General features: G+C 39.6%; 1 protein-coding gene across 1 annotated transcript; it reads left to right on the forward strand.

The window, feature by feature from the left end:
* The first annotated feature begins 1315 nt into the window (after positions 1–1315).
* LOC311274601 (rhotekin-like) lies at positions 1316–17269 on the forward strand. The gene is made up of 13 exons (XM_084382409.1): positions 1316–1381; positions 3447–3646; positions 4142–4188; positions 4275–4328; positions 4555–4672; positions 4969–5208; positions 5316–5410; positions 5489–5595; positions 5694–5822; positions 6921–7083; positions 12004–12102; positions 13557–13644; positions 16951–17269. The coding sequence occupies exons 1-13, from the start codon at positions 1364–1366 to the stop codon at positions 16955–16957; spliced, it is 1365 nt and encodes a 454-aa protein (XP_084238535.1). The 5' UTR covers positions 1316–1363; the 3' UTR covers positions 16958–17269.
* Positions 17270–20408: the final 3139 nt, after the last annotated feature.

Consider the following 20408-nt stretch of genomic DNA (forward strand, 5'->3'; position numbering starts at 1 on the left):
TTCCTCTGACAAAGAGCTGTTTTATTCAGTTATGGAAAAAATAAATATTTCTGAGTTTTAATTATTAGCTCATTAATATTGTAAATATTAAAATTGGGAGTTTGAATTTCTTCTCCAAAGCTACATAGTGCCTCTTTAAATGTACAGTCTGGTCTCTTAAACCTTTCCAACTTGAACATCCTTATATGCAAGAGAAATATTTGCATCTTTAAGAATATGTATATATTTATATATATGCCCAGTTTGTGCCTTTCATGCCTAAGTCGTTCTTCCTCCAGATCAAAAAAGGTAGACTGAAATGACAGAAGTCTGTGCTGAATGATATGAAACATGATTTAGAACTTTAATTACAATCAGCACTTTGTCTATGTTGATTGTTACATCACATTTTTTTATATTGTTTTATACAAAACAATGGGGTCTTATGCTTATTGTGTTATAGTAAGCAAGCAAGAACATGTCTTTAAGATACCTGGACAGGAAATAGTGTTGCAGCTAAGGAGACTTTGGAAACTCTTTTTTTAATAGCTAACAAAATTTTGGTTTGAAAATCTGTCAGTGATTTACTTTTTGAAAAAAAGGTGATTCTTGGCTCTGTGACTCAAATGTGGCAAAACATGAGAGGCACAGACTGATGGTGTGTTATTAATGAACATTCTGCTGTTCACCTCAAGCCATGAAGAATGACATGTAATTTAGGATGCTGACGCACATTGGTGACATTAAATCCCCCTTTTGCTACAGTAAGATGTATTTTCTGACAGATCTCAGGGGACTGAAATGATCGGCTGTCTGGCCTCAATGAACAGCACATGACAGTCACCACTGAGACAGAAAAATCCTGTCTTTAAGTCCCCGGTGTTCACCACAGAAGGAAAATTACAGATTACAAATGCTGACATCAGAAATGATCACCTCTGTGTAAACTTCTCAAGGGTCCAGTCTGTTACAGGGTTGGATTGTATAGGAACGGACAGGGTCATCATAATGGGTCATTACTATTCACCTACTTATGAACTCAAATGATTTTGAAGCAATCAATGTACTCTACATCTGGGAACAGACTGATGTAAGCTTAAAAACCTTTACTTTGTCACACTTCTTAGCCTTTTAAACAAACTGTTAATATTCACAGTATATAAAAGCCTTCAGTATTGCATGTGACAGAGCTGACGGAATAAAAGGCTCCACTAATCCTTCCTGCAGCAACCTCTTGTAGTGAGGCTTAAGACCGTTTTGATCTCTCTGTTGAGTAACGAACTGCTCCGTCTGCAGGTCCATTCAGTCAGCTGTGAGATTAGTCGGTCCGCTCACAGTACAGCTGAGTGCGCAGAGACTGGAGCAGACCTCCGAGGGAAGGAACATGAATGAAAACACCCAGGTTAGTGAAACAAGATGATTTTTTTTAATATTATTTTTGCATTTCTGAATATTTTATTGTAATCCAGCAGAGAAATGAATGAATGATTATGTTCTTTTGTTTTCATTAAACCACATGTTTTATTTAAAAGTAATTGAGTAACAATGATCTTATATGTAACAAAAAAAGTGTCTGTCGATCAGAAATTTTGAGTAATTTGCACTTTAACATAACAGTTTGCTCATGGATGCCCTTTGAATCCATTTACTGAGATCCTGTGAAAAACTATTATAATTCAGAACAATCAATCCGCATCATCATCAGTTTCCAATGTGCACTGTATTTAAAGATATTATATGATGGCACAAATGAACTATTTAAGATGTTTTGCTTAACCAGCTCAGTGAACTACAGATTATGTAATGACGTGGGATCGATCCAGAACAAAAAAACACATTTCATCACAGCTTTCAATTCCATTATGCAACTTTTGATCCTTAAAGCTGTACTTCACCTTACTTATAAGGCGTGTTAATGAACGGTAAACCTCAAAAGACCGTGCCCAAGAATGTGGCATTAACACTGAGTAACTGTGTCCATTATGAAACAATTCAAAACACTGTATATAACATTCATGTGTGCTCATGTATTAATGAATGTTATTGTATTAACTCACAGACGCTCCATTCAGAGGACCAACACATATTATAAGTGTATGTCTTGTAAAAAACATAGTAAAATCCCAAAATCATAACAGTTCATTCATATTGTAAAAAGACATCAAGATCCTAATAATCATAACATTGATTATAACGTTGATGAAATGATGAATTAATCAGATATTTGTCTGTAATTACAGCATTAGGAAACATGCTCCTGAGTGGATTATCAATAAAGAAATCATATGCAATTATAAATATATATACAAAATCTGTTGTTCCAGACAAAGACAAACATTGTCTCCTGCAACAACATGCACCTTGTCTTCGCTTTGGGATTTAACCAACTCACCTACAATCAGTGTAAGGCTCTGAAAGCTGGAATATGTCCAGGGATTAATGTGAACACCTCAGGGGTTCTGGGCTCTTATGTAACAGGTCTGGGTCAATGTGTTTGAAGACTGTTTACCAGAAGGATCAGCAGAGTGTTGGAAAGTTACAAGATAATACAAGCTGATAATAGTGACTGCTGCCTGATATGTAGTTTATCATCATACATCATCAACATTACCTGTAAACTGTAATTACACAAACACCCTCACATTATAATGCATCCAAGTACAAGACTGAGAGTCTCCAGCCTGCTGGTGGCTCCATTAGGCTGCACAACATGCCCATAGTGAAATGTTGACATGGCAAAGTTCAGCGGGTGTAATGTTTACCACGCTCACCAACTCAGATTTATTATTATGATGAGGTTGAAATTCATCCTGAGGGGAGTTGTTAAAACATTTCATGGTGACATTGGAGGAAATGTCAGAGGATCAACCTTGAGGATACATTTTCTGGGAACCAGTGCTCAAAGTGGGCTACTAGTCAGCGGTATGCAGTGCCAGCTCTTTTACATTTTACTTCTTGGCGTACTTTTTCTCGCACTTCTCACAAGCTCCTGGTGTTCTTCTCTGCCCTCTCTCTATCAGGTTCTGTGGGAGATTCATAATGGCCCTACATTAACTCCATTAAGGGAGGCACTATCTGACACTTAAGTTTCCCTACTTGCCTGCCTGCTGCTCTCTGTCTGTGCTTGAAGTGCTTCATTTGTGTGTCACCAAAAGTAGAGACAGTTACCACACATGCACACACACAGCAACGTGGTTGGACTCACCATCAGGAGCATCGTGAGCACGCCTTATTTTGTCCATTATAGCAGCGGGAACGCTGAAAATGTGACTGCCAGAGACTGTTCCCACTGTGTTCGATATTAGAGGAAGACTTTAATGACTTCAAACTAAAAAAAACATTGTGTGTACTTACCTTTTTGCAATGTACATCACAGGCTATACACCTGTAACCATGGCAGTCACAAGAATATAAATATCGATAGTTCTGATTAAAAGCATGTTCTTTATTTCACTCATCCCGTACAGGAAGAAGAGGTGCTGAAGCAGATCGAGAGGGAGGTGCGAATGCGGGAGGGGGCCAGTAAGTTACTGGCAGCTTGCTCCAGGAGAGAGCAGGCCCTGGAGGCCTCCAAGAGCCTGCTGACCTGCAGTGCCCGCATCCTGGCCTTGCTCAGCCAGCTGCAGAGGATGAGGAAAGCACAAATCCTAGGGAGAGTGGGACGAAGGTCAGATGGAGAGCAGGGATATACTGTGTGAAAGTAGACAGAATATAGATACGTTATCAGTGGAGATGGTCACAGTTGCACTGCAGGGTGGAATCAAGTTGTTGGTGGACATTGTCATGCCTTGTGTCGGCCACTAGAGGGCGGCAAAGTTAGATTTTTCAACCCTTTGAGTGTTTTTTTTGTAGATTCGTAGATTTCCCTGATTTATTGTGTTTATACTGGATATGCTTGTGCTTTAAGATAACATGTGTGCATGATAAATGTACAGGTATGGTGGTGGACATAGAGGCCCTTATTTATGCAACATAAAATGCTCATTTTTGTTGATTTTGTTAGATTTGTCGATTCAACTCTATGTTGTTATTCCTGAGGCTTTTAATCTGTGCTGTTGTTAAGCTGTACTCCATTGGTGTTGTTGTTATTTTGTCCATCCCCTTTACATGCTGTACTTTATATATGGCTTGTTGGTTAGATTTTCTATTTCTGCTACTGCAGGCCATCTGAAGATATAGCGCCGTGTTTGGGAAAAGTAGCCCTCTCAGGTGAGCGTGAGCGAGATATCTCATCACGATACTTACAAGAGCCTGTCTTTTATGTTTCTAACTGTTTTTAAATTTGCACTCTGCAGACCTGCGAATCCCGCTGATGTGGAAAGACTCAGAGTACTTCAAAAACAAAGGAGGTAAGTCTGAATGGTGCGATCAAGGGAACTGAGTGCACTAATGCACTGAAGTCTTGATTGAAAATTGAAAGAAAACAATGAAAAAAATAAAGAGTTTGATTGCATGGAAACCTTAACCTCGTCTTTCTGCCTGGTTCTTTCATAAGACTATATAAGACTGAAATTATTGCCCACACTTTCTTGTACCTGACTAACCTTTTATTCACTCTCTTCTTTTCACTGGCAGAGCTGCATCGCTGCGCCGTGTTCTGCCTGCTTCAGTGTGGCACAGAGATCCATGACACTGATCTGGTGATGGTAGACAGGACTTTAACTGACATCTGTTTTGAAGACACTATCATCTTGTAAGTCACCTGTGTTGTCGCAGTTCTTTAGAGGTTTAGTTGTGGTCCAGTCCCCCTTTAAAACATAATTTGGCTGCAAGAAAATAGAAATAATAATGCTAGAAATAATATGTTATTCATTAGACAGTAATATAAACAAAGTTATACCCTACTCAGGGTATAACTTCCTTTGTTAACTGTCTAATAAAGCAGATATTACTTCTAGTTTATGCCTAATTTGACAAAAAGTACAGATAACTTCTTGTTAGGTGCGGCCGATCATTTATATGTCACTTTATAAAAGTGTCTGTGTGCAGCAACGAGGTGGGTCCAGAGTTTCAGCTCCGTGTCGAGCTGTACAGCAGCTGTGCGGTGGACAGTTTCTCACAGGGGGCTCTAGGACCCAGGAGAGGGAGCCTGCTGGGGGCCTCTCTGGGATGCTCCTCTGGGAGTAAGATCCGTGCTGCGTTTGAGTCTGCAACTGTTTGTGGATCCAGTGGAGGAGATGAAGGACCTGGAGGCGTGTCACCGCCTTCATCCCCTCATCGGTCTTCACTGTAAGGATGACAATTCTCCCTCAAACACACACTAAAGGAAGTTCAGAAAATGTTCAACAGTCAGAAAAATGAAGATTGTTTTCTGCCACTTTTTTTTCTGTCTGAAGGGGGCCCAAGTTTAACCTGCTGGCTCACACGACGCTGAGAATCGAACACGTCCAGGAAGCTTTCAAGACTCATGATTTGTCACTGGCAGCAACGGGTGAGTTATAAATCATCTCCTCTCTTCTTCTTGTCTCTTCTCCTCTCCTCTAATCCCTAATCCCTTTGTTTTCCCCAGAGGATAGTCCCTTCTGGTTGCCTCTGTACGGCAACATGTGCTGCCGTTTGGTTGCTCAGCCTCTATGCATGATTCTGCCAGTCATAAGTGGCCAACTCAAGGTTAAGGTGACTATTTCCTCATATATTATCCCGCTTTGTGATTTCTTTTAGCAGTGTATCACATTATCATCCACTGAATGACCTCACTCCCTGCTCTCATTCAGCTTGGAGAGGACCTTAATTGCTGGAAAAATGTCTACGGTGTCCTCAGGGGGCAAAGTCTCCTCTGCTATCAGCGTGAAGAAGACCTGGAGTCTGAGGACAATCCATTACTTGTAATCCACATCAGAAAGGTTTGTTCCAAATGAGCAGAGTCACAAATAAATAGATGGATTCATTTAAGGTTTCGTCCACGTTGATTACATAACACGCCGAGGCCACCAGAGTGCACTGGTGAATTTATAAATATTGTCCTAGAGGTGGAAACATGGTGAGCATCTGAAATAAACGAGATTAGTTTCTCAAACTCAAGCAGAGTACTGGCTTCTGGCCCAACTTCACAAACCTTAAAGATGCACAGAGAAGTCAAAGTCAAAACGCTTGTCTAACTTTATTGTTAGACCAACAGGTTTCAGCTTGTGGCGTCATGAGACACATAAAAAACCAACATTTAAATATGGTAAGTATGATACATACCAAATCATATCCACTCTATGAAATAGGTTGTTATATAGACTACAAGTGTTGCTTTCAAACTCTGTTGGATATAATATCTATAATCAAAACAGTAGTTTCTAAATTATTCCCTGGTTGCTTTTAAGAAATTGTTTGACCATCGTACTAGAAATATGAAGACAGCTGATCTTTTCTTTTTTAGACTAACACCTTATTACAAACAACAACACAAATAATGTTGAAGTAACTAAGTACATTTACTCAAGTTTTTACTACTATTACTTCTATTCACTTATTGCCACTTGAACGTTACAGAGTTTTAAGTTTTTTTAAACCTCTAAATTTCTTAGGTTGTGTCATTTAAATTGTAAAAGGCTCAAAGAGGTAAAATGATATAATATTTGAGAAAATCCCCAAAATGAATTCCGATTTGTTTTGCAGAACGTTTTTGTTTGTTTGTTTGTTTTTTTAATCTCATTTTATCTCAGAATTAACATGCCTGATCACAGACGAGTTAAAAAAGTTGAATTCAAACACACTCCGACTGAATATTCTTCCCAGATTTACTCTCAGCTCCCATCAAACTGCAGTTAAAATGGGTGGACTTAGTCAATAGACATGTCAGCTAAAATATCTCAGTAGCATCATGACTACCCGTAATGTCTTCGCTATATGGATGTGTCTTGGAAAACCCTCCCGTGGTACTCAGTAAAGCAAACCTGATTATCTGAATAATCAGACGTGGAAATGATTATGTATGTGTGTCTTCCTGTCAGGATACCCTTGTCTGTATGTCAGAGAGAGATCCAGTCCAGTGCCGGAGTATATACATCAGTACACAGCGTCAAGGAGAGGATGTAACCCACACGCTAACCACGCACACACCCGAAGACACGCCGCGCTGGACCGAGGCCCTCTGGCAGCACGTCTATAACATGAGTAAGGCCACAGTGAACAAATGTGGTGATGTGACCTAAGCCTTGAACACAAGCTACTATTATAAGTTAATGACAGTATAATTTAGCAGTCTGAGGTATGCTCTTCCTGTATAGAACATAATTAGCAGGTGTAAATTTAAGGCGTTGTCAAAGGAAAAAAGTAATTGCTCTAGTGTCACTATTGATTATAATAGTTTTGGCAAACTGACGAGTACACAGTGTCAGATCTGCATCAAAATACACGTGCAGGGTTCAATTAAGAAGATTCACAGTCAAAACAACCTCTACAGACTCTGTTCTTACTTCTGATACTGCACCAGAAGGTCAACCTGAAACCTGCCAATACATTTTGAAGATATCCTCTGAGCCCTGCAGTAAGAATTACCTTTGTGAAGCCAATAATGCTCAGTTTGTGTCAGATAATCAGAGACGTGTAGTTTGCTAAGCTAAATTGGCTCTTACTGCAGCCTTACATTCAGCATACAAACAGGAATGTGGTATGGATCTTCTTGTCCAGCAAGATATCTATCTATCTAGCTATCTATTTATATATATATACACACACACGTGTGTGTGTGTGTGTAGATTTTTTATTTTGAATTGGAAATTATTTGATCTTTAATCTCAGGTCTAGACTTGATTTAAGGGATTCCCCTGCTGGCTATGTGAGGGTATTGCAGTTGGTGAGCTTTACGTGAGCTTCATAAACAATCTGAGAGGAAATATTAGTTAAATGTCTGAAGAATTAGACCTACAGTCATTAATTTTAGACTCCAAAGGTGCATGTGTTTCAGTCCACCAAATAATATGTGTTGCCTGGCTCAATCTCATTCATCATGGCTGTGATCTTGTTGTCCCAAAAGTTTGATTTTGGTCCATGACTATTACTGATTATAACCTTATTTGTGCTGACATTACATAAGGAAAAACAATCGTAATTTAAGTTGATATGAGATTGATAGATCATATGTGTGTAAAACAGAAATGGGATTCTTAGAACCTGCCAGAGAAAAGTCGAATATAAGCACACTGTCGGAAATGATCTGAAGTCTAAGTTCAAGTTTTTGTCAATTCAAAAAAATGTAATAATCTAACATTTGGGACATACTGTATTTGTGTGATATTAACAAACAAAAGTTTCCATTGTGTTGGAGTGTGACGACTTCTATTCAGGCAACAGGGATGAGCTTAATAACAACTTGTGATACGTCATGGGACGTTGTGGCTCGATGATGCCATCGGAACATTTTTGCATCCTTGTCTTACAACAGTGTGCCATTCCAGAGCATACATTTGCCGAACCACTTTGAGTCACACCCAATTATTCATGCACGACTAATTTGCTGATTCGCACAGTAGTTCAAAAATAAGTGGCCCCTATACACCATCATTAGAAGACGTGGCGCCGTAGATACTCGCACAGAAAAAAGTATTTGAGTGGAGTAAACTTTTAAATTATTAGGACTTGCACAGAGAGGAGTATTTGGGTGGAATAAACCTTGAAATCTATAAGTCAAACGTATTATTTTATATTAGATTGACTTTTTCTACAAAGTTGACTCAACTTCCACCAAATTTAGCAGAGCAGCGGATTTTGTGAATAAGTAGGAAACTTACTATAGCTCAAAAGACAGCACAAAACACTCATTCTGAATCTGTCCCTGACTCACTGAGAACCTCATAAATTGCCAGCCAGAAGCTCCGGTCTGTTTAGGCCCTATCGTGTTTTCTCGGCTGCCCCGCGTCATTCTCATGAGGAAACTGTGTTTATTCTTGAACCACTTGAAGCCCCAAGCCCCTACATACCGTCAGTTTTATCATTTTATTTCACTGGGGCTTGTAGGAGCACATTCCAGTTTGATTATAACCTGAAGAGGCATTTGTTGATTATAACCTGAAGAGGCATTTGTTGATTATACCCTGAAGAGGCATGTGTTTACTGGTTTATTGTCCAAGTAGCTGACATTGGGCGTCCCCTTTAGATTTACATGATTTTAGTTTAAATTTGTATGTAGGTTGGACTGGCTTTTGGTATAAGTATTTTACTGCCAGTACAGCCACAATGGTGTTGTAACAAGTAGCTTGACATGTTGGCAAATTATGCCTAGCGCGATGTCTTGCTGTTCTGCAAGTCACTGACACTGTCTGGCTTCCCTCCCATGAATGCCAGTTGTGTTTGTTGAAGCTCTGGCACTACTGCTGTGAATTAGCTGCTTCATTAACTCCTGGAATACATTCTAAACAGTAGTCTTAACAGAAGACACTACAGGTGAATAACAGATATCAACACGAAACTTCCTTAAATGATTTTTTGTATTAAACATTTTATGTTTAAATATGCAGAGGAGGCATTAGCTAATTATAAATGCACCAGCTAGCCGAAAATGACAAACCGTAAATCCGAACATTGGAGAAAGCCAAACTCTTGTTTGATTTTGTTGACATATTAGAGTCAAAGGTATTTACAAAGGGGAATATTGGTTATCTCTTTTTTTTTGCGTAAATCAGAAAAAACTGTCAACAGCCATACAAAAAAAAAAAAGAAAGGAAAAAAAGAAAAGAAAATCAACTATAGGCACGTGTTCAGGTAAAACAATGTTGTAGAAATCAGGCTGTGAATGACATGTGAACAAAATGTGTGCAAAATGTAAAATTTTTGGGTGAAAGAAATTCAAAAATCAGAGAAGTCTACTGAGGTTAGCATGCTAACCAGCTAGCCCTGGCCCGTCCTTTCTCAAAATACCACTCTGAGCTCCCAGTCCGGGCCACTGGCTGCATGGCTAACTGAGCTAACAGCAGCTACATTTAGCAGCACTATCTCCTGAATTCAAGATGTGGCCGATTCTTACATATTGCCCCTTTAAAGTCACGGTCTTCAGACAGAGACATGATTCACCCTATTACAAGACACTGTGCCATCAAGATGATTTTAAAGCTGTTAAAGCTGCTTAATGTTGCCTTAAGTAAGTGGTGGGAAGAGAGAGAGGACAGATTCATGCTGATGCTTTGCCTTTAGACAGTCTGGGCGTCATGGGTGTGCCCTTTAGTCTGCCTCTGCAGCATGTCTGCAATACCGTTCACCTCTGGTTAATTTCAATAGCATCTCCACACCACAAGTCCTTGTGCACAATTGAGATGTGCAATAAATCTTTGAGTTTGCTTGAACAATTGCATTACACGTCATCATTTCCAGTCATCAGACAGAGCGGGTGTGAAAAAGTGAACATGGTGAGCCACTCCTTAGGGAGGACAAGGGTGTGTTCACTTGTTTACTGTTTTTAATTGTCTTTGCATGTACCATCTGGCTTAGGAGAATATCTGTATTCCCTTGGTGCAAACCGCAAACAAACAGGAAACATGGGAAAAATGGTGCAAAACTCTGGATTTACTGAATTGTTTCAGTATTGCAACCTTCCTCAGGCGTTACAGATGATGTGTGAGGAAATGTTGGTCCTTTCTGTCCTTGGTCCTGTCTGTCGGAATTTGAATAACTTAATTAAAGGCGCCATTAAGTTGTTAGCTTCGCTTTGGTCTGTCGTCATCCTTGACAACGTTTGCATGACTTGTTGATATTTGCAGCTGCCTGCTCACAGCCTTGTGAAACAAAAGAAAGAGTTGTTTCTCAGGCAGGTTTAATAATAGCAGCAAACCCTATTTTTAGAGCCATGCTATAGCAAAACAAAGGCACAACATGCTTTACAATGAAACAATACTAAATGCAATAAAGCCCAACACTTAAAGACAAAACATAAAATAAAAGGCATCAGTTAAGAAAAAAGCCATACAGTCAAGGTGAGTTTTAAGAAGAGATTTAAATGAAGAGTTTTTCCTGCCTAATAATAATAAATGATGCATTCAGGCCAGGCTTTAACTGGGTGTCATCTGCGTTGCAATGAAAATTCAACCCAATCGCCCGAATGAATGTTGAATGAATATGTTGTATGTTTCTGCAAAACCACAAAAAAGTTAAAAACTGGACGTTTCTTTCTGTTCAATTTTCTATTTTTCCTTTGACACAACGCTGTGCTTATGCTCTGGTTAGGTTTAGGCACAAAAACCACTTGGTTACCCAACCAAAACATCATGGTTTGGCTTAAAATGCCACCACGCTCACGGATTGAGATGCAACGGTTTTGGCTGCGTCAGAAATCGCTGGAAACATCTTCAGGCCTCCTTAAAAAACACCTGCTTTTGTCGCCAATAAAATGGCTGGAAATGTCCAGGGGTCCTTAAAAATATCCTGAGCTGTGACTTAAACTCTGGTTGCCCGTTTGGCAGCCTTGCTGGCTTGTAGTAACACCACCACCTCACCCTCCTCCTGCAGGACAGGTGACTAATAAGCATATAATGTGAACTTGATATGCCACGTCTGGTGCACATGTCAACCTTGGACGCGACTGTTGTTTGCAACATAATATCCTGGCGACTGGGCTGGAAAATCAATAGCATGTCTGTGTCAGATTCACCAGGGAGTTGCAAGTACATAGCGAACAAGAGGGGTCCCAAAATTGATCCCTGGGGAACCCCCACAAAATAAAGGTGCACGAGTGGTTTAAGGCTGCAGGAGCACTTATATATGTTTGGAAGACAACAACACAGCACAAACACAGATGATTATTCTGATAATTAGGGCCTCTTGATTTATATTTTTAAAACAGAGCACACATAGAAGGATATTATACTACCACCTGTGACTAGAGTAGTCTGGTATGTGATACAGGTATGACATCATCTCCTTACTGAATGCACAGACAAATATTTAGGCTGACACACATAGCTACTGAGTATCTGCCAGCTTAAACTACTGCAAACAATTTGACAGTTTATGTGCACAGAGACAAAGCTGGAAGCATATTAATTGCTGACAAAAGCTCTGCCATTCATGTGCTCTGTAAATCACTGCTTATGCTGTTTGTTGCAGGCCAGTGGAAGCAGTGTTGTGATCAGCTCATGAAGATTGACATGCTGAACTCCAGGAAAGCCATTACAGTGAGGCAGGGATCGCTTTACCATGAAATAGGTAATGTAACAGAGGAAGCCTTTACGGATCTTATCAGTGGTTTTCCCCCGTTTACATGCACAGCTCATCGTTTTGCAAAAAACATGCTTCTGTGTCATTCTGGGCCCTTCCCTTTATGTCTGTCCTGCGTTTCAAACAATTGGCAGACCTGAATCTTGCGAGAGCTGTGCAATCCGTCACCACGGTAAACAAATCTGCTTTAATTCGTATCTGTTATCACACTGATGAAAGCTGGGAGCTGAGACGCGAGTGAAAGATACGATTTGTTCGCTGAGAGTGCCGGAGTTTTGTCCAGCGGTCGAGTAGTCCACAAAACATTTTTGAAGCTTCAGAGCAAAACAGCTTTGCAGTGTCCTCCTAAACAACTGAAGTAGCTAGGGGAGCTATTTTAAAATGTAAAAATAAAAAAAAATAAAAAATCTTATAAAGAATTCATACATCATAAGGCTCCTTACATAATCTGGTGTATTATTATCAGCTGTGCAGTTGAGCTTGTGCACCCACGTTAAAAGGTGTGCGCTAATGCTTTTAACTTTTAGCTACAGTGAAGATTAAAGGGTGTACTGTAAGTAATGTCTTTTCAAAACAATCTGAAATGTCAGGGCTTCCGAGGATTATGACGGATGATTGGTTTTTATGTTTTGAATGTAGTCCCCATCTACGTCAGTTGTTTCGGAGAATAATGCAATTCTGTTTTGCTGTGAAGCTCCAGTCTGCTAAGTCTGCTAATTTATTTACATTTCATGCAGGAAATAAAGGAAAGCAATGACTGCAAAAATCTGCCAAAGCCTGAGGGGGTATAGCATGCAAAAATGTTTAAAACAATTTGTAGTTGCAGTGAATGGATCAGATTTTAATGACCTACTCACATTTAGACATCTGACTAACCATGCCAAGAATTCTGACAATTTAATGAGAGGTGCATAAATGTAATGTAATGCCTCCTTGTCTCTTTCTGCGGAGGGCTGGAGTGAGGCCTTGCCTAAAAGTTGACGAACGGGTTTGAGTAAATAGCAGGATGTAAGAAAGATAAATAATGCTGCCCAAAAATGTCCCGGAACAACAGGCCAGACTGTTGACGTGAATAGGGGCATTATCTCCAACACCTACTGACAAAAACACATCAGTCATGCGGATCGGAAAATATGCACTATAGCAGGTGAAACAAATAGGCCAACACCTAAAATGTGGGTGTGTCGCTCGGACATCAAAATGTCCCTTTTTTTAAAGAACATTCCAGTCCTCGAGTCAGAAAAGGAACAAATGTTTTAAGGAAGAGATGTCAAAATCTTATCTCTCCAAATTCCCCTTCATCAGTCAGTTATCAACAAAAAATGTTTCCTGTCATGAAAGGAGATGCTTAGAATATTTACTCCGGAGTTGGTTCTCTTTAAAATGGTAAATAAAGTGACTCCTCCTCCTGTTTTGTCTTTTGTCCTCCTCTTCTTTTTCAGTAACACCATCCTCACCCAGAGATGGTCTCGTGGTTCCAGATTTATCTGTTGAAATCCGCACTTTGCTCTCTTCCTACTACAAGGAAAGGTAGGCGGCAGCAGACACTCCTCCACCACCACCACCAGTGTTTTAACAAATAAACTCTATTGATTTATGTAAATTATTCATATATTCTTTCAAAGAAGATGGGACAGGGGCAACAAAAGGCTAACAGTTAATAGTATCATGATGTGGTATGAACAGGACGCCCTTGAACTGCACAATTGTTGGTGAGGACGGGGCGTAGTTCACCATTTTGTGATAAACTGCGATGGAAAAAAGAATCCAGACACATCTCTGCACCTAAGAGTCAAAACCATAAAAACCAACATCGCCTTAATGTCTGTAAAATCCAATCCCTCAGACGGACATGATTGTATAAATGATGTTATCACATCATCAGGTTATCACCCGTTGTCTGCCATGCAAAGTGAAAGCCATGTATCAACAATACCCAGAAACACACCAACTTCTCTTGGCTGAGCTCACCTGAGATAGACTGGTGCAAAGTGAAAACATTTCCTGTGGTGCAAAGAGCCCACTTTTCAAACTGGTTTTGGAAATTGTGAATATGGTGTACTGTGGGCTAAAGAGGAAAAGGGCCACCCAGACACAGTTACCGGCACAAAGTAGAAAAGCCAGGCTCCGTGACGGTATGGGCTTGTGTTAGTGCCCATAGCATGGATAACTTGCTCCTGTTAGTTTATGTCTGTTTTGAGCAGCGTCCCAACTTCTCTGGTATTAGGGTTGTGCAAAATCCTCTCCTCCGCTCACCGTGACACACATAATCACTTGTTTGTTGTGATAGTCTAACAGTGATTGCTTTGTAACTGGAGGCAGGACAACATTAAATAGGAAACTGGCAACTTTACAACAAAAATGTCAGAATTGTAGCCCTCCGGGACAGAAGAAAAGCTTTGAGTGAGCAAATTCCTGCTCACATACTTCAGATCTTTTTTCAGTGTATATTTTCTGTCAGAGAAGGTGATAGAAATGGGAGTCATGACTTCTGGGTAATATGTAACAGCTTCTTTAGATTTCACATCTTGAATGCCGAAGTATGAGGTGATATCACATCACAATTGCAGTGGAGTTACCGTGGGCGGTTTGGTTTTTGTAGAGCTCTGTGACTCAGGCTTTATCAACAAGTTGTAATTACATAATACGGTCCAATTTCTTGCTCGGTCCGTTTGTTCAGTTTATCTATTTTTAATGAGTAAAAACAAAAGAATAATAAGCAGCGGCACAGGTCACAGACTGTTCTTCCATGTAGCCATCGAGGTCAGCTGTGACATGACTTGACATCACAGCTAAGCAAGATAAATACTTCCTTTGAGTCGAGCACATAATGGTCCTCTTATACAATGTGCGCCATGTCATCAAACACTGGATGTTTTCCAGCTAATTTAACTTCTTAAAACAGCAAACAGTCAAAGTTACAGGTTTAAGTCCACACATAATGCACCTGAGTGTCAAATGCTACACATATTGTTCAGGGGTGTCATGGTTGGTGTACAGAGAAAGGCCAGAGATGTCTCAAAGAACAGGTTGTACCGGAGACAGATAGTTCATATATGTGAGGCAACAAGCTAACTGGCTCCTGTTTCTACAATACTGGCATTGTGCAACTGTGAATGCTTCATATGTGAATGTTCTTTTTTGGTGTACTAGTAATGAGTCAGACCTCGCTCTGAACTGTGCATGTGACCACACTGCACACAGAAACTAGTCGGACACCGGTGAGGTGCGAGTTAGATGCCCTCCCACAGAATGCAATCTCTCTCATTGTCTTTGAATCGAAGAAAATTACTTGCCATAAGCAGTGGAGACATTTTTAGATCCCATCATAATCTAGTCACAACCACATCGATGAAAGTTTTATAGTCCACAAAACATTTGTGGAGCTTAACCCAACTTGCCATGGACACGGTGGTGAGTGGACAATGACTAGATTTTATTTTTTTCTGGTGAACTTTTCCTTTAAGTTGTTGGAGAGAACAAGCAGCCTGATCATCCCACATGGCTGTTGCATTTGAAACAGACAATACTGTAAAATAAAATGATGTGTAATCCAGGCAATTTTATTATATACACATTTGATTTGAAGTATATATTCCAAAACGAATATAACAGTCCCCTTTAATACAATCAAGACAAATCCAATGTCAAACTCGACAGCCCTGTATCTTTTTAATATTTGAACCACCCATAATCTGTAACAGCTGAAATGAAAAAGCATTTAAGAGCATCCACAGTCAAGCAGGCAATAAATATGTAATTATATAAGTCAAAAAATTTGAAAAAAAAAATAGATTGTTTGTATCTTTACATTTAAATCCGGACGTGTCTTCATATATATAATAATATCACGCCATCTACCCATCAGCATGGCAGGGTGTGTAAATGCTACTGGTTAATATAAATGCCAGTCAGTATCCTCGACAAGTGCCATCGTGTTTACAGGAAACATGTAAAAGCACAAAGAACACAGGTTCAAGGGGACTTAGAATTGAAAAAAAGTAACAATAGTACTTTCGTACCCAAAGTTAATGGGGACTGCTCTGGGCTGGGACACATCCTCCATCCATGTTTCATGGAAACTCGTTCCATAGTTTTTGTTTAATCCTGACAATCCTGACAAACCAACCAACCAACCAACCAACCAACGGACACTGGTGAAAACGTAACCTCCTTGGTGGGGGTAAAAGATAAAAAGTATTTCCTCCTGCCAGGAGAGGAATGCAGTTTACTAGTATCATGGTGCACTTGTGTCCATGTGATTTAATCGAGAAAAAATGCTTTGTTTGTGTTCTGGTAAGTCAAGCTACCTCATCCTCATACCAATCATTGCAAGATAAGAAATTGGCAAACTTACAGCTTAAGCTGTGGTTTTTAACCGATACGTGCATCAACCTCTAACTGTCAGATGGTGTTGTGTCTGCTGTTAGTGGCGACAGGTTGTATTGTGCTGTGTGTGAGTCACATAACAACTATTTTCCTTTTTGATATACCTGACATGGAGTTAATTATAATGACACAGAAATAGATGGGACCAGATAAAGTAAGGCTTAATTGATGCTATCTTTGCAGAATTTGTCGGTTGCTGTAAATTAGTAGATTTTTTTAATCTCTTTAAACATGCTTTGTGTTGGTGAGTCAGCTTTCTTTTTCCAGATGCCTAGTAACATCCTGGAAACACCTGAATACTAAAAAAAAATATGAAAAAACAGGCAGATACTGACACCGCCACACACTTCTAGTGGGTCATGATTGAAAGCAATTATTTATGTTTGACTCTGTTCATTGTTTTTAAGAAAAATCCTGCATAGTATTGCTTTCTCCCTTTTCTTACAGGTATTGATGACCATGCCACAGCTGCACCAGAGGCGTAAGGACCTGCTCTTATTCTTTCCATTTGTGGTTACTACACCTGGTGAAGACAACGGACACGGACATGATAAATGCTGCTATTTGGAAATCTACAGGGGACACATCCTTCTACACAATCTTCTACCTCTCCTCCCTGAATCTCAACTGTTTACCCAACTAGAAGTAATAGTAAAACAAAAACAGTAATGAAGAATGAACAGTGTAAGCCTGAAGTCCCAACCCATCACTGGCTCTTATGCCACTAAATTGTTGTTCATTTGAATTTCAGTATAATAAAAATGTACAAAAAAACAAAAAGAAATAAAACGATCTTTATTTACAACATACAAGTACAGTATTTCATGTTTTTGAACTCTCTGAATCGCTCCCTGAATTACCAAGAACCTCATTCCCCCTTAGATTGTCAGCCAGAAACACGTTTTCTTGACTGCCCACATCTTCCTTGAGGGAACTTTGTTTATTTGGGGAACCCCTTAAAACCCAAGCCCCTTTACACCTTCAGTTTACCATTTTATTTCCCTGGGGCTTGTAGGAGCACATTTATTTATTATAGCGGGAAGAGGCATTTGTTTATTGTTTATTGTCCAAGTAGTGGACATTGGGCATTCCCCTAGTTTTGCATGTTTCTTGTTTATAATTTTATGTAGGTTGGGCTGGTCTGTAAGGAATGTACAGCCAGTACCGCCACAATGCTTAAATTGTCAATTACGATCAATTCCGTTCGGTCCTGTGAGTTGGACTTTCATACTTTCAGGCTGAAACTGCAAAAGTAGTTTGGCCGTCTTGTTTTTAAAGAGAGAGTCTGCTGAGTCATAAATATCCCAGTCCCAGCAGACAGCCTTATTTAAAGGTAAAATGAGTTCCAACAAAACAATTTATAGACTGATAGAAAAATAATTCCTCATAGTCATCACTTTTGGCCCACTTAAAGTGCGTTGAGGTGTCTGTCACTGCCCTCCGCCCCTATTATTTTACTGTGTTAAGGACATTCTTGAGTGTCAGTGGGTGTGTTCTCTTCCTCGCCAATAACAGCATGCACTGTGTTAGGAATGAATGTTTGTTTGCATGTGTTGACAGCACCTTAAATTGTTCAGACTTCCTGGAATAAACCTGTCGCCAGAATAAATCATGGCAATGAGCGTTTCTGCAAACAGAGGATATGTTAAAACTTTGCATTTCATTATGTTGCAACTTCTACTGTACGTTTCTTTAGGGTTCAGTTTTGTGTTTTATTCTGTGACAACACTGTGCTTTTGATCTGGTTAGGTTTAGGTTTAAAAAGAAAAAAAAAAAAAAGCTGTTGTGGTTTGCAAAAATATTGACTGCCAACATTTTATTGCCTGGCAACTGGGCTGCCTGGAAACCATTCAAACTTAATGTTGATGAAGGTTCTGAGTCATCCAGGTCTTCTTGAAGACGTTTCACCTCTCATCCAAGAGGCTTCTTCAGTCCTGACTGACTGGATGGGAGTTGCAGGCTTTTAAACCCTGTTTGGGAGTGACCTTACAGAGGTAAACTTAAGGAATATGTAACCTCCTGGGGTTTACCTGACAGATAAACAGCACCTTCCCTGCAATCTAAAGCAAGGACAAGCAATCGAAAATCAATCATCAACTGCTGACAACCAAATTGTTCAGGTTCTGCGAGTCTTCTGCAGCTTCAGTCTATAAAGAGGGTAGAAGTAAAGCGTCGGCACACATTTAGTCTGATACAGTGGAGGAATATAACTATGCACATTAACTCAATAAGGTCCAGTATGTAGGATCAACTGGCATCTAGTGGTGAGGTTGCAGTTGGCAACCAACTGAACACCCCTTGTGTCACCCTCCCCTCAAAGGCCCTCTCCAGAGCCAGAGCCAAATTGCAGACACTACACATGTTGCACATACTACACATGCTGCACATACTACACATGTTGCACATACTACACAACCTGTGTTGATAAGGACATGATATGCTATTGCACAGTCCAGTCCCTGCAGCCTCAAGCAGCAAGTGTATACTGGGTTGTGCTTTATCTTCTGCCAGAGGGCAAGAGCTCATACTCGACATAGAGAATACGCAAAGGGATAGCAGCTTCTGTGCTTGACTATTCATATTTTGACTCAATGTTTTTTCAATCCCATACCTAACAATGCTCTCTAAAACAACCCAGTGGAATAAAAACATAATCTTCTGGTTCATACTCCCTGAGTCTCGGTAACAAAATAGAAATCTCTGTTGAAAACGAGACTTATTGGAGCACACTTGACTGATTGGTTAATCGTGTATAACCAAAAGACTATGATCTCTCGCTGACCCAGGGTCCAGAGCCATCTCCTCAACAACAACACTTCCCACAAACTTGGACCTTTAAGTGCAAATTTTACGTACTTGTACTTTACTCGAGTCTTTTCTATTCATGCCTCTTTTTCATTTCACCTTCTAGTGGGAAATATTGTACTTTGGTTGACAATTTTAGTTACTTTACAGTTGGGATTTTTGCACACAAATCATTTAGTCAATTAGCCGATACCCATAAAATGAATTGGTAACTATTTTGATTATTGTCATTGTTCATGCAAAATCTTCAATGTGAAGATTTGCTGCTTTTTCTTAATTATGTTAATTATTCTAATTAACTTGAGGTATTCTTGCCATTTTTCTGCCTTTTTTTTTTTTTTTTTTTTTACAAACTAATCAATTTAGTCTGATGAAAATAACCATTATCTTTGGTGAGTGAGCTGCTACAGCAGTAAAATCCTAGCTTTACATGAATGCACAAGTAAAAGATAGCCTGGTGCTACTATTTACACATTTTCCTTATTACACTTACATACAGTACTTTCACTTAATGGTCATTTTTAAATGCAGGACCATCGCATTATAATTGTGTATTTTTCCAGCGTGGTATTACTTTACCAAAGTAAAGAACTGGACTACTTCTTCCTCCAGTGGTCCAATTGCAACACACTGCTTGGATCCTGTTATCAGGGGAACTCTGTGTAGACTAATGACATAAATCAAATGACCGAAATCAATTTCAATATGCTACACTTTTAGCACCAAAAACACTTTTGAAATATTATATTGTGTCTTATTTATTCACAATTACTAAAAACTCTGTGCAGAAGTACATATCAAGTGCTACAGAGATGTTCAGATAATACGGCTCAGCTTACTGAGCCAGTAATTCAGGTGTCTCATGATGGCGAAGACTGTCTTCATGCGGTGGCCTCAATGTTTCAACAGCCTGAATTCCAACTGATCGTCACTGTCTGACTATTCCAGCTTTGCAAGATAATATGAGAACCCATTGTAAGCATCATATTGTTAAAGCCCTGAAGGTAGACATAAATAAAGGCATGCACTGAAGTAAATCCTTCTCAGAGACGTGTGGAACTACAATGCTTTAGTTATAGGGTAACTCAAAACAAAAGGGT

The sequence above is a fragment of the Pagrus pagrus genome, assembly GCF_965226575.1.
Source record: "Pagrus pagrus genome assembly, chromosome: 19".
Lineage (NCBI taxonomy): Eukaryota > Metazoa > Chordata > Actinopteri > Spariformes > Sparidae > Pagrus > Pagrus pagrus.